At 45.5% G+C, this 17,161-nt stretch overlaps 1 protein-coding gene across 2 annotated transcripts in view; it reads right to left on the reverse strand.

Moving 5' to 3' along the window:
* Window positions 1-8,299: 8,299 nt before the first annotated feature.
* The window catches only part of TNN (tenascin N), a 164,973-nt gene continuing 156,111 nt past the window's right edge, over window positions 8,300-17,161 (reverse strand). For both annotated transcript variants that reach the window (XM_069231574.1, XM_069231575.1), the window contains one exon: window positions 8,300-11,023. In XM_069231574.1, the coding sequence (XP_069087675.1) occupies window positions 10,880-11,023 (144 nt within the window). In that variant the 3' untranslated portion in view covers window positions 8,300-10,879. The remainder of the gene's footprint in view (window positions 11,024-17,161) is intronic.

Genomic DNA, 17,161 nt, shown 5'->3' on the forward strand with positions numbered 1-17,161 from the left:
CAGTTGATGAAGGTCCTGTTTCCTAATCCCTTATGTTCCAACACTATTTTACTTGACTCACTACTTAAGACAGGTACTGACAACACACCCACACTGACAACTGCAAAATGGATAAAACACTTTATTCACAAACATGGACACTTAGCTTTTTCAGTCCTGTGTATATCTACATAATCTAGATCCCAATTTGTTTAACTGCAGCTTTCATGACAAGGACTACAGGTTTCAGTGAAAACTCACAACTCCTCCTGAGCCTCCCTGATTCCCAACACACCACAAAATGTTGAAGAATACACATTTGAGCAAAAACTACTATAGAAAATTCAGAGACCAAAATGAACCAGGAACTGTCTCAGGTCTTTCTAACACACCAACCTAAGGGACATCAAGCTTTGAACAAATAAGCTTGATAAATGCAAAAAATACCTATATGAGTTGTGCACTAATAAAGTGTTGTCCTTTAATTTCCAACAAAGGTACCCCCTCAGCAACACTTCATAATAAATTCTTGACATTGAGGATCTTATTGAGATCCGCTAATCACAGCCAGTAAATTACACAGTACTACCAAAAGGATATAACAATTATTTGTAAATCGCAGATCTTAAAAAAGGAGGGGGAGTTGAACTAATTTACAAAGATCATTCCCTTTTAAACTCATTAGGCATCACACAGCCTCCTCCTTTGAATGCCAGAATGAATGCATGCTATAGAGATAGCCTCCAATTGAAACAAACTCTTTAGATTAAACATCATACACTGCCTCAGAAGTAGATATAAGGCATTCATTGATGATTTAACTGTGAATCTGACCAACTGTTATCTTTTATTATGAAAGTATTCAAAGGAAAGCTCACTTGGCAATAGTCAAATCTGAAAGACAAGGTCTTATGTTAGTTTAAAGCTTTTCTATATGACAACAACCTTCTACAACATTGCCAGTCCCCTTCTCATGTAAATTGTTTCATTCCTAATCTCATTATTACCAGGCAGGAAAGTACTGAAATCACAGAACATATCTCACTAGATTGTTCTTATCATCATTTGCTCCTTTTCTCGGTTTGCAAGACCTCCCAATCACCAAAGGCTCCCTTGAAAAAACCCTAGAAATTCTGAAGACCTCAAAAACATTTACCAGCTTGTCTTTACCAACATCAGTCCTTCTCTGACACATATGCAATGCCAGAATGTAGAGCATTCCTCCCTTTTTCAGAATTAGAATCATAATCTAGCTCTCACATTAGATAAAGCTGGCTTCTTTCCGCAAGGGTCAACTAACTAAAACGCTCTCTACTATAACATTCAAGCCAATATTCAGATGAAGCGTCTAAATACCATTGGAAAATCTTTAGATAATCCTCATCAGAAAAGTATTTTACTCTGATCTAATCTGAGAAACGAAAACCCGCAAGACGCATCTTTAAAAAACAAAAGTATCTTACTTCAACAAGAGATTTAATAGGACTACAATAGGACTACAATTCAACCAGATGAGCTGTTCAGTATATTAAACAGGCAATCCACATAACAGGTACAAATTCTTACCAATGAATCCAGATTAGAGGAATTGCCAACAACTTCTCTCATAAAATCATTGCCATAAGGAATGAGGCTCAGTCACGCTGCCATGTTCTATAAGCCCTCTACCATTTATCACTGATAAAGTCCACACCACCAAATGTTGTGCTTTTACACCCATAGCTTTATCGCTTATTATGGAAGCTATTGCTAAAACCACACGCCCCATATTAATTCTATCTCTCTACATATAACTAAGACATACTTGGACATATAACATTATAAATGCATATAACATTATAGATGCACACCAGATCGTCTTGAAAAATGACAGGCGTGGCCACTGTTACAGAAACTAGTTGCAGATCCAAAATAACCAAGAAGTTCAGGCTATCATGTATTCTGCATATCTTGTCAATTTACTTATAAAGTGTATTGTCAACTAACTAAACAAGTATATTGACAGAAATCGCATCTCATGCTCATTCCAATGAGGTTTCAGGTCAGGACACAGTACAGAAACAAATCCACTAAAGATTGTTAATGACTCCTTCCAGCTATTTGATAAACAAAACTAGGTCTTTAAGTAAAGGTAGATATATCAGCTGCATTTGACAATATTGACCACAGTATTTTCCTGGCCCATCAGGAACGAATGAAAATAGATGTCAAGGTCTATAATTAGTTCAAATTGTACATTGCCAGTAGACTCTGATAAGTAAAAAAACAAAACTGCTTCTTCTGAACTCACAATGCCCTTCAGAGTTCCTTAAGGCTCAACCCTAGCCTCCTGAGTTTTCCATTTATACCTTGCACCATTAGAATAACTTTTAATCAAGCACAGAGAATTTCCTACCAATTTGCAGATGATACTGTATCTGGAAGTGGAATAATATCCATACTTTTCAACTGGTATATCAGCGGTCCAAGCATCAATCAACTTAACCTGTGAAAAATGAATTTATGATTCTCTCTCCTAAATCCAAACACCAGTTTCCACCAGAATGGACAATTGATATAAACAGCTTAGGCATCACTTCAAATATAATTATCACAACCAAATCTCTAGATTTAAAACGTCATTCTCCCTACTTTGATGCACATGTCCAACCTACAGATAAAGGTGATACCTACCAACAAAGCATTATTCAGAATGTCAGACACTTTCTCTCAAAAGCTTATACTAAGACCCTTAACCAATTCACAGTAATTCACATTTTAAATATGAGAATAGTTTACTAACAGGACTTCCCATGAAAGGGCTTATTCCTTGAAAGCAGTCTTTCTCTCTACTAGCTGAATAATCTGTGGCATTAAGAACTTTCAACATATTGTAACTATCCTGTGTGGCAGCCTGTATCAAGTATAACCTTGAGAGATTCAACTGAATAATCTTTATACAGTAGTTTTTAGAACTAATTCCCATAGTATGTATAATGTACCTAACTTAGCAGGACTTCCAAGACCTGGAACTCCCTCCCCACCAGCCTCAGGACCACCCAGGACCACTCCGCTTTCCGGAGACTCCTAAAGACCTGGCTGTTCGAGCAGCGATAACCACCCCCTTTGTCCCTAGCGCCTTGAGACCCGCACGGGTGAGTAGCGCGCTTTATAAATGCTAATGATTTGATTTGATTTGATTTGACAAAACAAACATCAACCCTTAAAAAACATGTTTTAATGTTCTGATTTTTTTTTTTATAACAAACTTTATTGATTTTAAGAACGAATGAAGAAAACGGAAACACAAAGAAAAATAGGCTACGAGAGACACCAGTTGGCACCTAGAGACAGACGCCCTTCTATTTCCATACGGGCCCAATGGGCGGTAATATCAGTCAAAGTTCCACACGCAACATTACAAAAGCCCCATGGAAACACTTTGAGATCCCGCTGAGGAAAAGGGAGGAGTGAGGAGGAGGGGGGGGAAGGGGGAGAGAGAAGGAGGAAAGGGGGGGAGGAAGGGGTTCATAGGGGAGAGAAGGAGGGAGAGGGGGAAAGGAGGAAAGCATGACACCCCCAGGGAACAGGACATCAATGATCCTGAGTGGACTCAATGCGGCGCCACCGCTCAGGGGTGACCCGAGACCTCCCACTTCCCCCATATCTTATAGTATTTCTTAGGGCATCCTCTGGCCTCGTAGACAAGTTTCTCGCGCTGAGCACACCAGTCCATTCCTTGTCTCCATCTGGCCAGTGTCGGTGCCTCGGCGGCTTTCCAAATCGCCATAATGTCTCTTTTGGCCACCAGGCATGCCATACCCAGGAAGGTCCGGTCTGCCCTCCTAAGTTCCACCCCCTCCATGGTCCCCAGCAGGAGCGGTATCGGAGCCATCTCGATCTCACTTCCGAGGATCTTTGAGACTTCCCTCACCACCGCCCTCCAGTAAGTTATTATGAATGGGCAGGACCACACCATGGGAAAGAAGTCAGCGTCTGGGCCTGAGCAGCGGGGGCAGTCAGCCCGGGGCGGGAGGCCCGCTTTGTGTAGTCTAATGGGTGTAAGATAGGTCACATTTAGGAAGTAGGACTGTAGTAATCTGAATCAGGATGTTATGGTATGGGTCTGTGGGGCCATGAGCGCCTCTCTCCACTCCTCCTCCCCCACAGGGCCCACCCAGCCCTCCCATCTCCGGCGGGGTCCGTCAAGGGGCCGAGTCGTGTTGGCGATCAGAGAGCGGTATATCTGTGAGACCCCCCCTTTGCCCAAATTACCCATCAGCACTTTCGCCTCCATGGGGCTATGCTCAGGGATAGCTACATCCCTCTGAACATGCACCGATAGTGCGTGGCGGAGTTGCAGATATCTGTGAAATCGAGTTTTGTTCAATGTGAAGAGTCTCTGAAGCTCCTCAAAGGACCGCATCTGTGACCCTCCCCAAACGTCTCCGAGCAGGGAAATACCAATGGTGTCCTAGCCCTGGAATCCTTCCAATGCCGATGTTTCTGCCAGTACTCTGCCCCGCCACAGCGGGGTTTGCTGAGTAAGACGGTTCCACCAACCCGATTCCTTTTGGGCCTCCCGCCATCCCAACAGAACCACTCTAGTTACTTCAGGCATGGCACGGGGGATTGGATGCCCGTGTAGCAAGTCAAGGATTTGATGGTAGCTGAATGTTTGGAGTTCCAGTCGGTAGGCCGGATCTGACCAGCCTCCCCCCATCCAGTCGTTGATCACCAATAGGTGCATGGCGAGATAGTAGTAATACATGTTCGACATTCCCAGGCCTCCCTCGTAGACGTCTCTTTGGCAGGTAGTGAGAGCCAACCTTGGACGGGCGCCTCCCCAGAGAAAGTGGCGTGCCATCGTGTCAATCTCTTTAAACCATTTCCGAGGAATTGGATATGGGAAATTTTGCAATAGATAAAGGAGTCTAGGGAGGATCATCATCTTGTAGAGTGCTATTCTACAGAGCAAGTTGAGGGATAGGGTCTGCCAGCGTTGGAGGTCTTCTTTAATTCGCCGGGATAACGGAGCGACATTCTGCGCCCATGCCATTTCGAGTAGCGAAGACACATGTACTCCCAGGTTTTAAAATTGTTGCGTCTAATCGGAATCCGTTGTTGCCACTCAATGCAGTCTCTTGAGGGATGTAGGGGGACCAGCAAGGACTTGCTGGGGTTTAGCATAAGGCCCGAGGCCTCCGAGAAGAGGTTCAGGAGTTGCAGGATTCGGGGCCACTCTTGGCAGGGTTTGACAGATATATGAGCATGTCGTCCGCGTATAGAGCCACGCGGTCTTCGGGTCTGTCGGGCCAAGCCCACCTCTCAACCAGGGGGTCCTCTCTCAGCAGCTTCGCCAAGGGTTCTATCGCAAGAGCGAAGAGTAGATGGGACAGTGGGCATCCCTGACGGGTGCCCCGGCGAATGGGTTATTGGTCTGAGATCACTCCGTTAACCAGGACTCGGGCCGTTGGGTTAGAATATAGGAGCTTCACAAGGCCGCGGAACTTGGGTCCAAACCCGTTGTTCCCCAACACTCGTTCCAAACAGGACCAGTCCACCGTGTAGAAGGCCTTCTCGAAGTCCAGTAAGAGAAGAGCCAAGGGGGACTGGGCCAGGTCCTCTCTGTGGGCCAATGCCACATGTAGACGTCTTATGCAGTGCCTTATACTGCGAGTAGGCATGAATCCACACTGGTCAGGGTGTATCAGTGAGGGGAGTACCTGTTTCAATCTGGTGGCAAGAATTGTGGAAAGCACTTTAATTTCAGTGTTTATAAGTGAGATAGGATGGTACGCCGAGCAGTGCTGCGACGGGGGTTGCGTCTTCGGGATTACCACTACCAGTTGTTTGGGCTTCCTCATACATTTGCAGCAGGTGGGGGCCCAGGATGTCCCCGCATCTGCTATATAGCTCTGCCGGGAAGCCATCTGGGCTTTACCTGACGCTAGTGTGGCTATTGCGTTCTTGATCTCTTCGAGGGTTAGGGCCTCGTCTAGATTGTCCCTCGTTGCAAGTGAGATTTCAGGGAGAGTAATTTCGTCCAGGAGAGGGGACTCCCGTTCGGCCTCTGATCGGGGGTGCTCCGTGTAGAGACGGGCATAGTAGGCGGCAAAGCACTTCGCGATATCACTTGGCGACGTAACCAGAGTCCCGGAATCATCGGTTATTTCAGCAATAATTCTGGTGGCTAACGGGCGAGTGGCCAGCCAATGTAGGAGTTTCCCATTTTTATCTCCCCAGCCATAGACCCGGGCCGCGGAGGCTCTCCAGAAATGTTTCGCCGTTTCTAGCAGTAAGTGTCTAATTTCTTCTCTAATCATAATGAGCCGTCTCTGGGAGGCAGCCAAGGGGGAGGCCACTTGGTCGCGTTCAAGCTGCAGTGCCTGCGCTTCAAGTTCCGCTACTCACGAGTAACGGGCACGTTCGCGTATATGGAGAAGGTGTCTGGCATGGCCCGTAGTGTTACCTTGCAAGCAGCCCACACTACGCCTGGGGATTTTACGGATCCTACGTTTTATTCAAAATAGTGGTCGAGGTGGTCTTGCACCGCCTGGGTGTATTCGTTGTCTTGTAGGTGCCATGAATTTAGGCGCCATATCGGGCGTTGCGCTAAGTCTGCGCCTCCCAGCCGAACCTGTAATGGTGCGTGGTCGGAGACCCCGAGGTAGTATTTCGGCCCCGGTGACCCAGGTTACGTCCAACGCTGGCATGAACATAAGGTCTATTCTAGCGTGTGTCTGGTATATATAGAGGCAAAAGTGAAAAGGAAAATTATGCACATTTGCTTGGGCTAATTGTGCACATTGTGTAAGTATGTGTAAGTATGTACTCAATATAAAACCTGTGTGTTTTATAAACTAATAACTTGATTTTGAAGAGAAAAGAATTACATATCCCAAAAATATATAAATCTAATATTCGGACAGTAATTAACAGTGAATTAGAGGGACTTATTGCTGATGTTATCTCCTTGGTGACAGAAGGAGCTTGCTACTATTTCATTACTCATGTAAAAGCATTCTATATTGATAATGCAGTTACCAACTTGCTGTTGGTAATAGTCTCTTTCGCTGACGTAGTCACTGCTCCAAATCTAGCATGATGGTCATTAACTTAATCATATCTGACTTAGCCACTATTTTAACACTGATAATATGTGTCAGTAGAATAACTTAGGTGATTTTCATTGATCATAAACAGCTTTCATTTTAACGAAGGTTGCAAATTAATTATATAAATCTCCATAAATTAACTTGAAATTAATTGCTTTCTCGGGCCCAACTAAGGGCTTGATTTAGAGTTTGGAGAATAGGTACTATGGGGGTCATTCTGACTCCCGCCGGCGGCGGGAACCGCACGCCCGGCGGGAGCCGCCGAATGACTGCACCGCGGTCAAATGACTGCGGCGGTCATTCTGAGTTTCCCGCTGGGCTGGTGGGCGACTGCCAGAAGGCCGCCCGCCCGCCCAGCGGGAAACCCCCTTCCACAAGGATGCCGGCTCCGAATGGAGCCGGCGGAGTGGAAGGGGTGCAACGGGTGCAGTTGCACCCGTCGCGATTTTCAGTGTCTGCCATGCAGACACTGAAAATCTATGTGGGGCCCTGTTAGGGGGCCCCTGCAGTGCCCATGCCAATGGCATGGGCACTGCAGGGGCCCCCAGGGGCCCCACGACACCCGTTCCCGCCAGCCAGGTTCTGGCGGTGAAAACTGCCAGAACCAGGCTGGCGGGAAGGGGGTCGGAATCCCCATGGCGGCGCTGCTTGCAGCGCCGCCGTGGAGGATTCCCTGGGGCAGCGGGAAACCAGCGGGACACCGCCGGTTTCCCGTTTCTGACCGCGGCTGTACCGCCGCAGTCAGAATGCCCATGGAAGCACCGCCAGCCTGTTGGCGGTGCTTCCGCGGTCGTTGGCCCTGGCGGTCCATGACCGCCAGGGTCAGAATGACCCCCTATGTCACAAATCTGACAGCTATCCCATCTGCCTTTTCATAAGTGCATTTGGATATAATTGCCCTAGGTCCATAGATAGGTCTTCAAGTACACTAGACTCTAACTACACTATGTGCTTTCTGACCTTAATAATATTAGCATTGTCTGCTAGTGGTATGCCTTTTATCTCTCCTATGTTTGCTGTTTGATTTACCATGTCCTGTTGAGCCTTGTTAGTATCTGAAAATAGAGTGCACTGTCAACCTGACTGAGATCTAGAATGCACGGCACAAAAGACAATATAAATAAAAACAAAAAACAGGCACCATCAGGCCACGTGCAGCAAGTTACCATGAGAACCAGGCAGTCAAAGAGCCAAAAGTAAAATAACAATGTACAATATTGAGATTAATTGAAACAAATAATCTGTATTTGATCGCTGTTTATCATTGATTAAATACAGTTGTTCTGATACATTACAGGAGGGTGTTAGCACAGACCTTTCATGATATGGAGACGTTTCCAAGCTCAATCGGTCAATTTGCCTGAAAACCTGACACTGTATAGTTTGAAAATTTGTGGAACACATATCCAACTGTTATCTTGAGGGCAAGTATATCTACATAACTCATGTACAATTGATGTCCTTTCCCTAATTCAACATCCCATGTGACTCACTTGGAATGTGTCGGAAGGACAAGATCTATTGAGAGCTGCAGTTCACAAAGAAGAAGGTCCATTCCTGGTGTGTGATTGTGAAGAAGGTGAAGTGACAACACCGCTGGATGCCATGAAGGAAAAGGTGTCCAATTCCATTGTGTGCAGGTGAAATGACCCTGAAACTGCAGGTCGTGAAGGAGAGTGTCAACTACTGTGTCGCAAAGGTGAATAGACACCCGAGTCAATCCACGAAAGAGAGGTGTGCAGTCATGGTGGGTAAAGCAGCAGACCATGAATGAAAGAAATCCTGTCCAAGTGGATAAATGTGGAGTGACTACAGACCAGCAGCTCATAAATAAGGTGTATAGTTCTGGTTGCTCTGCATATCTGTGAGAATAGGATTATCTGGTTCTGTATATGTGTGTCTGCTCTGTGGCGATGAGACAGGTCAAACACTCAGCTTGATGTGGTAGATCGGCAGGGATTGATAGACATATACAACATAAGAAAAAGTTACTGCACCACTGCTAGTTGTTGTAGCTGCTGTTCAAGTGTGACCTAACATCTACCCTCCTAGATTAGCTTTGGCTGCACAGCCCATACCTCAGTCCCCATTCTACGAAAGAGGTCAGAAGCACTGTTTGCTGTTCTTCTCATCCCCAATCCTGAGAGAACACCATACCTGCTGCTCTGATCAGAGTCCAGAGGGGGCAGGTAGAAGACACTGACCTGCAAAGTGAGAGACAGAGTCTAAGAGTCCCAGATTTCAGTGTAAATGCTTAATCCAGAGGAGAACACATGAACGGGATTTACTCCGCAGTGGGATAACATAGTCTTGAAAATTCCACAAGTAAATTCTCCTTCCAATGTAGCATTTTTTACTGAACTCACATGTTTTTCCTTTACCACCCAACTGCAAATCAAGACCAATGTAAACTCTTTACAGGTCCCATCCTACCATGGCCAGACAAAAAGCAAAAAATAAAAATGTTGTACTATCATCCCCTTACAGAACCGGACAGGCACAGCAAGAAAATCCATTTGCGCCTCTCCGGTGCAGATATGGCGCACTTCTGCTCCCTCCTAATGCTAGTGCACTGTGTGCTATCTAGTGCCAAAGCAGGCACCTTTGGCCATGCTACAAGAGTGCTGTCTTTATGGAAAGGATCATTTTGCCTTTAAAGACTTTTCTATGTGTGATTCAGAATGGATCACACATAGAAAGTGGAAAAGATGTTTTCTCCTCGCTACGCCTTCCTCTGTCAGGTGTATTGCTTTGACACAATCCTAGGTTTACAAACCTTTGCAAATCTGAAATCGCATAGGTGGATGCACAGGATCAGCCATTCTCCACCCATAGAATGCCTACCAGCTCCAAATGTGAAGTAACGCAGCATAAGCGCAACATTTCTTTACAAAGTCATGCAAGGCTGTACAAATCACCCCTTTCGTTGCTTTGTAAATTTTACTAAACCACGCAAAGGCTTAGTAAGTCTGAGCCTTAGTGTATTATCGAAATAGTGCAGTTTTTGCAGTCTGTCTGTCTACCTGCACTGTGCATGATGCAAATAAAGCAGTTCTCATTGTCATTGTTTATGTATGCCCCAGATAAGCACAATGGAAACCATGCAGTGCCTACAGTCTGTCTTTGTCATCCAACGCTGAGTACTTGGTACAAATAGGGCAGCACTAATAAGCTGTCTGTATGTATATTCCCACCAACACCATGATATACACAATGCAGTACTTATAGTTCTTCTTTGTATCCACCTACACTAAAACTATGGAACAAATAGTGTAATGCAAGAATAAGCAGATGATCCATACATTGCAATGTTGACTGTCTGTCTACCTAGTGATACAAATAGTGCATTATTTACAGTCTATGTGTATTTCCAACCACACTAAATACAAGTTAAAAAAGTACAGAGGTTATGGGCTGTGTTTCCTTACAATATGCACATGAGACATTTCACCCTCCTTTGAAACAATATCAAGACAATGTCAACAATACTGGCTTTGTCAAAGCTTGTAACTCAAGGTGGTATGTTCCCTGACCCCCTCATGCATAGTAGGAACATTGCCACACTGCACGACCTCATTAGCAATGCAGTACTATTGGCCATCAATGTTGTAGTGAAGTATAACCATATTGACCAACTGGTGATCTCTATACAATTTCCTGGCCATAATAAAATGGCCTTATCCAGTCCAAGTCCAATCCGACAAGGAAGGTCCTTTTGCAGCCAGCCGTCAGTCTTGTTTAACCCCTTCCCCCTACAGTTCACTCCCTCACACTCATTCTCGCTCTTGCCGAGACTCTTGAAGTCACATGCCATGCTGCCTCTTCCCAGCCATGGATCGCTTCTTTCTCATCAGGGTGGGCTTTGTGGTGGATGCGTGTGGCCGGATCTTCATCTCGATAAATGGTATTGAGAACTCATGCCCCTTCCATGGCTCCCAGTTCACTCCCTAGGATGAGAGCAGAGTGTTAGACAGCAGGTAGAAGGGACAGATTGAGAGCAGGTAATGATGATCTTGTGAGATGGAAGCAGGTGAATTTGACTGGATGCCGAAGTGAGTAGGAATTAAGGGGAACTTAGCTTTTCTATGTTTATCGTTATATAGTTTCGCTGTCATATGCAACCATTTTCACAATATCAGCGCATTTAATTTTCTCTTATAATTACCACTAACACTCTTTCAGCCTATTTTTTGCATTGTGCTACTGTTTCCACCAAACTCCTCTTCTCCCACCATCCTCCCCTGTCCCTCTACCAACAAGAAGCGTTATATTGCTTCTATTGTTACTTTTCACATCTGTATAAGAATGTAGAGTCAGAAAAACCAAGAAGAGGAAAATCAGGACTAATTACACACAATTGTCGGCTCTTCGGGCTACTCAGGCATCCTCTTCCCCGGCACACACTGAATACCATCCCCAGAATAGGAAAGGACAGACTCTTCTTAAAACATGCAAGAACAATCTTGCCAGTCACCCCATTCCACGGCCCACTTGGAATCCCTTTTAACGGCTTCTGTTTCTCTGTACCTTTGTCCTGTATTAGACAGAAACAACCATGAGAATGAAGGGTGGAGCTGTAGGTGGGTTGTCTAGAGGATGAGGGTGAATAGAAGTTAGATCACTAGTCCGAGTTGCATACATAATCCCACTTCTACAGCTACTTTTCCACTTTCAGCATGGGAAGGTTTCAAAGCATAGAACATACTCGTAATTAAAGATATATTGTATGCTCCGCCAAATATCTGGCTCTTAACCTAATAAAGGTTGACATGTTCTGGAGACTGCTTATATTACAAAGAGTTTATGGATGTGTGCAGAGTATCCCTCAGGTTTAATTACAGATTACAAAAAACTTAGGCATGGCGCTTCTTAAAAGGCAGAGGGGCCCGGCCCCCCGAACCTCCAACCATGTACAAAGCATGAAGAGTGTATGTCAGGCTGAGCAAAGGTCAGCCTGATAGACCCTCATCATGTTCTGTGTATTTGCAAATGTGTGCTGTGAGTGGGTGTGTGCATGTGTATGTTCTTGTGAATGATGAGTGTAGGAAAGCACTTTTTTGACATGGTTAGCCCCCACTTTTTGGCAGGTTTCTGATGTGGCTTTGGCTGTTAGTTTATTGGGTCCCTGGGTAACCAGGTCCCCAGGGCCAGATCACTTCCCCCAAAACTGCACAGTTGTTTTGCACAATTGGCAAACTCTTTAGCCAATTGTGCAAATGTAAACAAGTAAATGGCACCCCTGGTACCTGAGCCTGAGGTACTAAGGAAGGTCTCTGAGGGCTGCAGCACTAATTGTGCACCCCCAGGAACCTCCACCCAAACCCACAAAGTGCTAGCATTGCACACTGTGTGTGTTGGTGCAGGCTAAATTGAAAACACAATCTATCACACATCCTTGTGTGCCAGACCCCCTATCACTGTATGTGCCAGGTGTTGTCACCCCTAAGGCATGGTGCATCAAGGCACATGTGAGGGAAAATATGCATCAGCAGATATGCCACTGCTATGTCTAGTAAGGGCTCCCTTTGTAATGCAACCAAGGTCTCTTCAAATGGCAGAGATGACCAACCCCCCCTGCCCTGAGCCCACTTTTGGCCACAGCAGAGGTGGGAAAATTAGTCACATTAGGAAGTGTGCCCACTTCATGCCAGTCCCACCTCTAAGGCGGACAAGCTGAAGTGGACACTACATTTTAAATTCCTCCAGCTTGTGTGGAAGGAATTAGGCCACCTTTAAAGCGTCATAGGAAGGGTGTAGTCACCCTGAAGATGGACTGCCCATTGGCTACCACACAGTACCTCCTGTAATGTCCCTAAATTGAGTATTTAGGTGGTCCCCTGAACCTTAGAACACAGAACCTGACTACCTACGAAGCAAAGGACATAGAAGAGTGGCACCTGCAGAAAAGGAAAAGAAGAAGCAGCTGACTTGGAACCAGCTGATCTGGCCTGCCTGCTGACCTCGACGGACTCTGCCCAAAAGATGACTTGTCCTACAGCTGAGCTTCCAAGAAACCAAAGAGGACTGCCTGCCTTCTACAAAGATTCAAACTCTCAAGAGCAACAGAACTGCTCTGCAATAAAGTTTCAAGAAAGTACTCTGCAGCCCCTGGAACAACAAAGACCCGAAACCCAAAGTGACCTATGCACCCAGTGACCACGACCCGAGGTGAAGTCAATCAACGGTGCCAGCCCAGTTCACTAGCTGTCTTGAGTCAAAGTCCACTCAGGTTTCACCCCTCTTGGACTTGCCAAAGTTGCCTGCAGCCTTGGCCCACAGGCCCCCTCTCCTGAAGCCTTGTGGTGATAGAGAATCTGACAACTTCAGCAACCACTGCACCCGCTGCTCCTGACCCCATCTGAGGTGGGTCACTGGTGCCAATGACATCCCCCGGCTCCCCTGAGCCCGAGCCCACCATGGGCCGTCCTATACTAGACTCCCCAGTGATGCCTGCAGCCTCAACACGCAGGACCCACTGTCTGTGAGTGCTCCTGGATGGAGAAACCCGACGCCTAAGGACACCCCTCCATCAGTCGCTCCTGGGCCCTGGAGAAAAGGACCAAAGGTGCACCTACGTCTCCCATCACCCCAAATCTTCAACCTACCTGTTTGTTTTCCCTGACTGGCTTCCTAGCCAGAGCCTGCAGCCTGTCTTTATGATGACCAAACTCCCATAGGGAACCATTTGGCACCCAACGCCTTACTGCACCTCTGCACCTAGTTGCCCCAGCGCTGCCTGGAGTGACCTGCTGGCGTGGTTCTGATGAGTGCCCAGTACTTACTGTAACTCCCTCAGATTGTCTTTGTAAGTCATTGCTTCATTGCTAGCCCTGTGTTTGCTGAACATTGTTTTCCTCCACAGGTTAACATTGAGAGAACTCTGAAAATCGCACAGTGTTAATTACTGAACCTGCAAAGTATTTATGCTTAAAAAGTCTACTTACCTGATTATGAAGTTCTTCGGTTTGAAACATATATAAAAGGAAGTGTTATTTTTCTAAATTGGTTTTGGATTTATTATTTAAGTGTGTGTCTCATTTATTGCCTGTGTGAGTGCAAAAAATGCTTAGCACTACCCTCTGATAAACTTAACTGCTCGCCCACCCTCCCACAAAATAGAGCATTAGTCCACTCTACTTTTGCCTCCCCAAACCAATTGGGTATCCACTGGACTCTCTGTACAGCGTAGTTCATTTTAGTGCACCATAGAGATCCAGCTTCCTACAATGGTTGCATGTGCATGCGCTTGTGAATGGATGGGTGTAAATGAGTTTGCATATGTATGGGTGAGTGTGAGTATATGTGTGTGGCCAGTCCTACTGCTCAGCCACATTATGGGCCTTTACTGAACAAACTAAACCTGCCACTGAAAAGCCGCAGTAGCTGCTTTGGCCTTGACTGTGGCAGAATGCATGTCTTTACAAGGCAGAAGACCTACCACAAAGTGAAACTGAGGTCTTGGATAGTTTGTGTGTCCACTTGTAGAGGATTTATTTTGGGAGGTAATGTTGAAATGTTCCTACTGGAACAAGCCCAAGACTGATTTACAAATGACTGGTGTCTGCCTAGAGTGGCACAGTGGCCAAAAACTATGGACTGCAATGCAGATGAAATGATCACCAGTGGTTGATATTAATTCAAGCATTTGCTAACTGATGCAGAGTTTTTTTTTTTTAAATCTTCACAAAAGGTCTTGTAAACAAAACAGATTTAAGACTTTATTTAGACTGTTGGTGGATTGGGCTATCTGGCCAAAATTAGGCTGTCTGACCTGCCAACTTCACAGTTCTCCTGCCATATATATGGGTGAGGAGACAACAGGGTTTCTCATGGTGGAGCTTCAGCTGGCTCATTTTTTGAACTCCTTGAACTAACAGCTTGTCCATCATTGGGCCATGAGATCACAGTGCAGTGATGATCACCTGGACCTATCTAGGGTTGTGTAGCCAGCAATGATTTTCACTGTTAAGGTCCTTGATAGGTCAGAGAAAACAAACAATCACACTGAAATGCTGGGACAATCTCCCTACACATCAGGGCCATAGTTCTTTTTATTTCACTCAAACAGACTCCTAACTTAGGAGTTAGTTTCTGTAAAACAAAATATTATCCCAAGAGAGGCCAGAAAACATGGTGCCTATCCAGTTATTCTGCCTGCAATTCATCCTGGTACCAGTGTTTCCAATGTAGGCATCAAGATCTACACTTGGCATGCAGGGATCTCAAAATAAGCCAGAGGACCTGTCAACCTCCTCCAGGGAGAGTAAAGCCAGGCATCTGGAGACCAGGCAGGCTGAAAAAAACATGTTTGGGTTCTGAATCAGGATGTAAGTGCTGTAGCATGTACTCACTGTCAGAACTTGGGTCTCTAGTTGGCAGAGTTATGCACCCTGTCCAAGCAGGGACCACAATCCTAATTAGGGTAAGTCACAACACAAACTAAATTATCCTGTGCTCACCTTCCAGTACCTTGGCACAGAGCAGGCATCCTTAATTTAGAAGGCAATGTGTAAAGTATTTGGGCAATAACTCATACAGTAACACAGGGAAAACACCACAAAATGTACTCCACACCAGGTTAAGAAATAGGTAGTATTTATCTGAATAAAATAAGACCAAAAGGACAAAAATCGAATATGTACAAGTCAAGATATTACTTTTTAAAGGTTTAGATGAGTCTCAATCGTTAAGAATCAGTGGTTTTATCCTTTTAACACACAGTGCCTGAGATGCGTAAAAAATAACGACGCAGAGTGCCACAGAGGAGGCAATTTGTTGGAAAGAAAAGTAATGCGTAGGTTTTTCCAGCCCAGCAAAGGCAATGCATTGTTTGTTTCCACGCTGCAATGTGATGCATTGGTTTCCAGGAGCGGAACCTTGGTTCCTCACTGCAATGCGGGGATATTTTGACGCCCAGGGATTATTTTGGGAAAATCCAGAATGCGTTGTGAAGAGGAAAAAGGCACGAGACAGGCACTGCCTTGATCAGGCAGGCATTGCATCAAATTTTGCAGGCATTGCGTTGATTTTCCTATGAGCTTGATTTTCTTCTGTTTTGTGAAGTCTTTGATAGCCCTGTGACTTCAGAACAGGAGGCAAGTTCAACCAAACCCTTGAAGAGCACTTGTGGTGGAAGGCAGAGTCCTTCCAGTAGAATCAGGGGCCAGCAGGTAGCAGGGCAACAAGCAGGGCAGCAGATGAGTCCTTTGGGCAGCCAGGCAGTCCCTCTGACAGAGGGACTGCATAGGACTAGAAGTGTCTGATTTGGTGGGGCCACAGAACCAATATATATACCCAAAAGTGCCTTTGAAGTGGGGGAAACTTCAAAGAGTGGTTTTGAAGTACACAGATTCCCCTTTCAACCCAGCCCTGTCTGCCAGAAACTCTGTGGGAGGTTATCAGTCCTTTGTGTGAGGGCAGGCCACTGACCTTTGAAGTGTGAGAGCCCATTCACCCTTCCTGCCCATCAGTATGCAGGTTAATTCAGAAATAGCTGTGTCCTGTGTTTGTGGCTATCAGGGTGGCATGCATAAGGGGAGCTGTCAGCCAATACAGACCAGATGTGGATTGGAGACAGGCTGTAAGGCACAGAGAGCAATGAGTGCAGAGAAATGCCTACTTTTTAAATGTGGCATTTCTAAAATAGTAATGTAGAATAAAACGTCACCACTAAGTAGGATTTCTCACTACCATTCCAGCCATACTAAACATGACAAGGCTATTCCTCTCAGATCACAAATGACTATTCAAAAGCATTTAAGGAAATTTCTAATGCTGGTCTATGAGAGGACCTGGCTTATCACTAGTGGAAAATGACTTTGGGAGTTTTTCACTACCAGGACATGTAAAACTTATAAGTACATGTCCTTCCTTTTACGTACGTAGCACCCTGTCCTATGGGTTACCTAGGGCCTACCTTAGGGTGACTTGTATGTAGGAAAAGGGGAATTTAAGGCTTGGCAAGTAGTTTTAAATGCCAAGTTGATGTGGCAGTCAGACTGCAATGCAATGCAATGTCACACCTGAGACATGGCTAAGAGGCCACTTTTGCAGGGTGGTACAATCAGTGCTGTAGGCCCACTAGT

This window comes from Pleurodeles waltl, chromosome 4_2 (genome assembly GCF_031143425.1).
Source record: "Pleurodeles waltl isolate 20211129_DDA chromosome 4_2, aPleWal1.hap1.20221129, whole genome shotgun sequence".
Taxonomy (NCBI): domain Eukaryota; kingdom Metazoa; phylum Chordata; class Amphibia; order Caudata; family Salamandridae; genus Pleurodeles; species Pleurodeles waltl.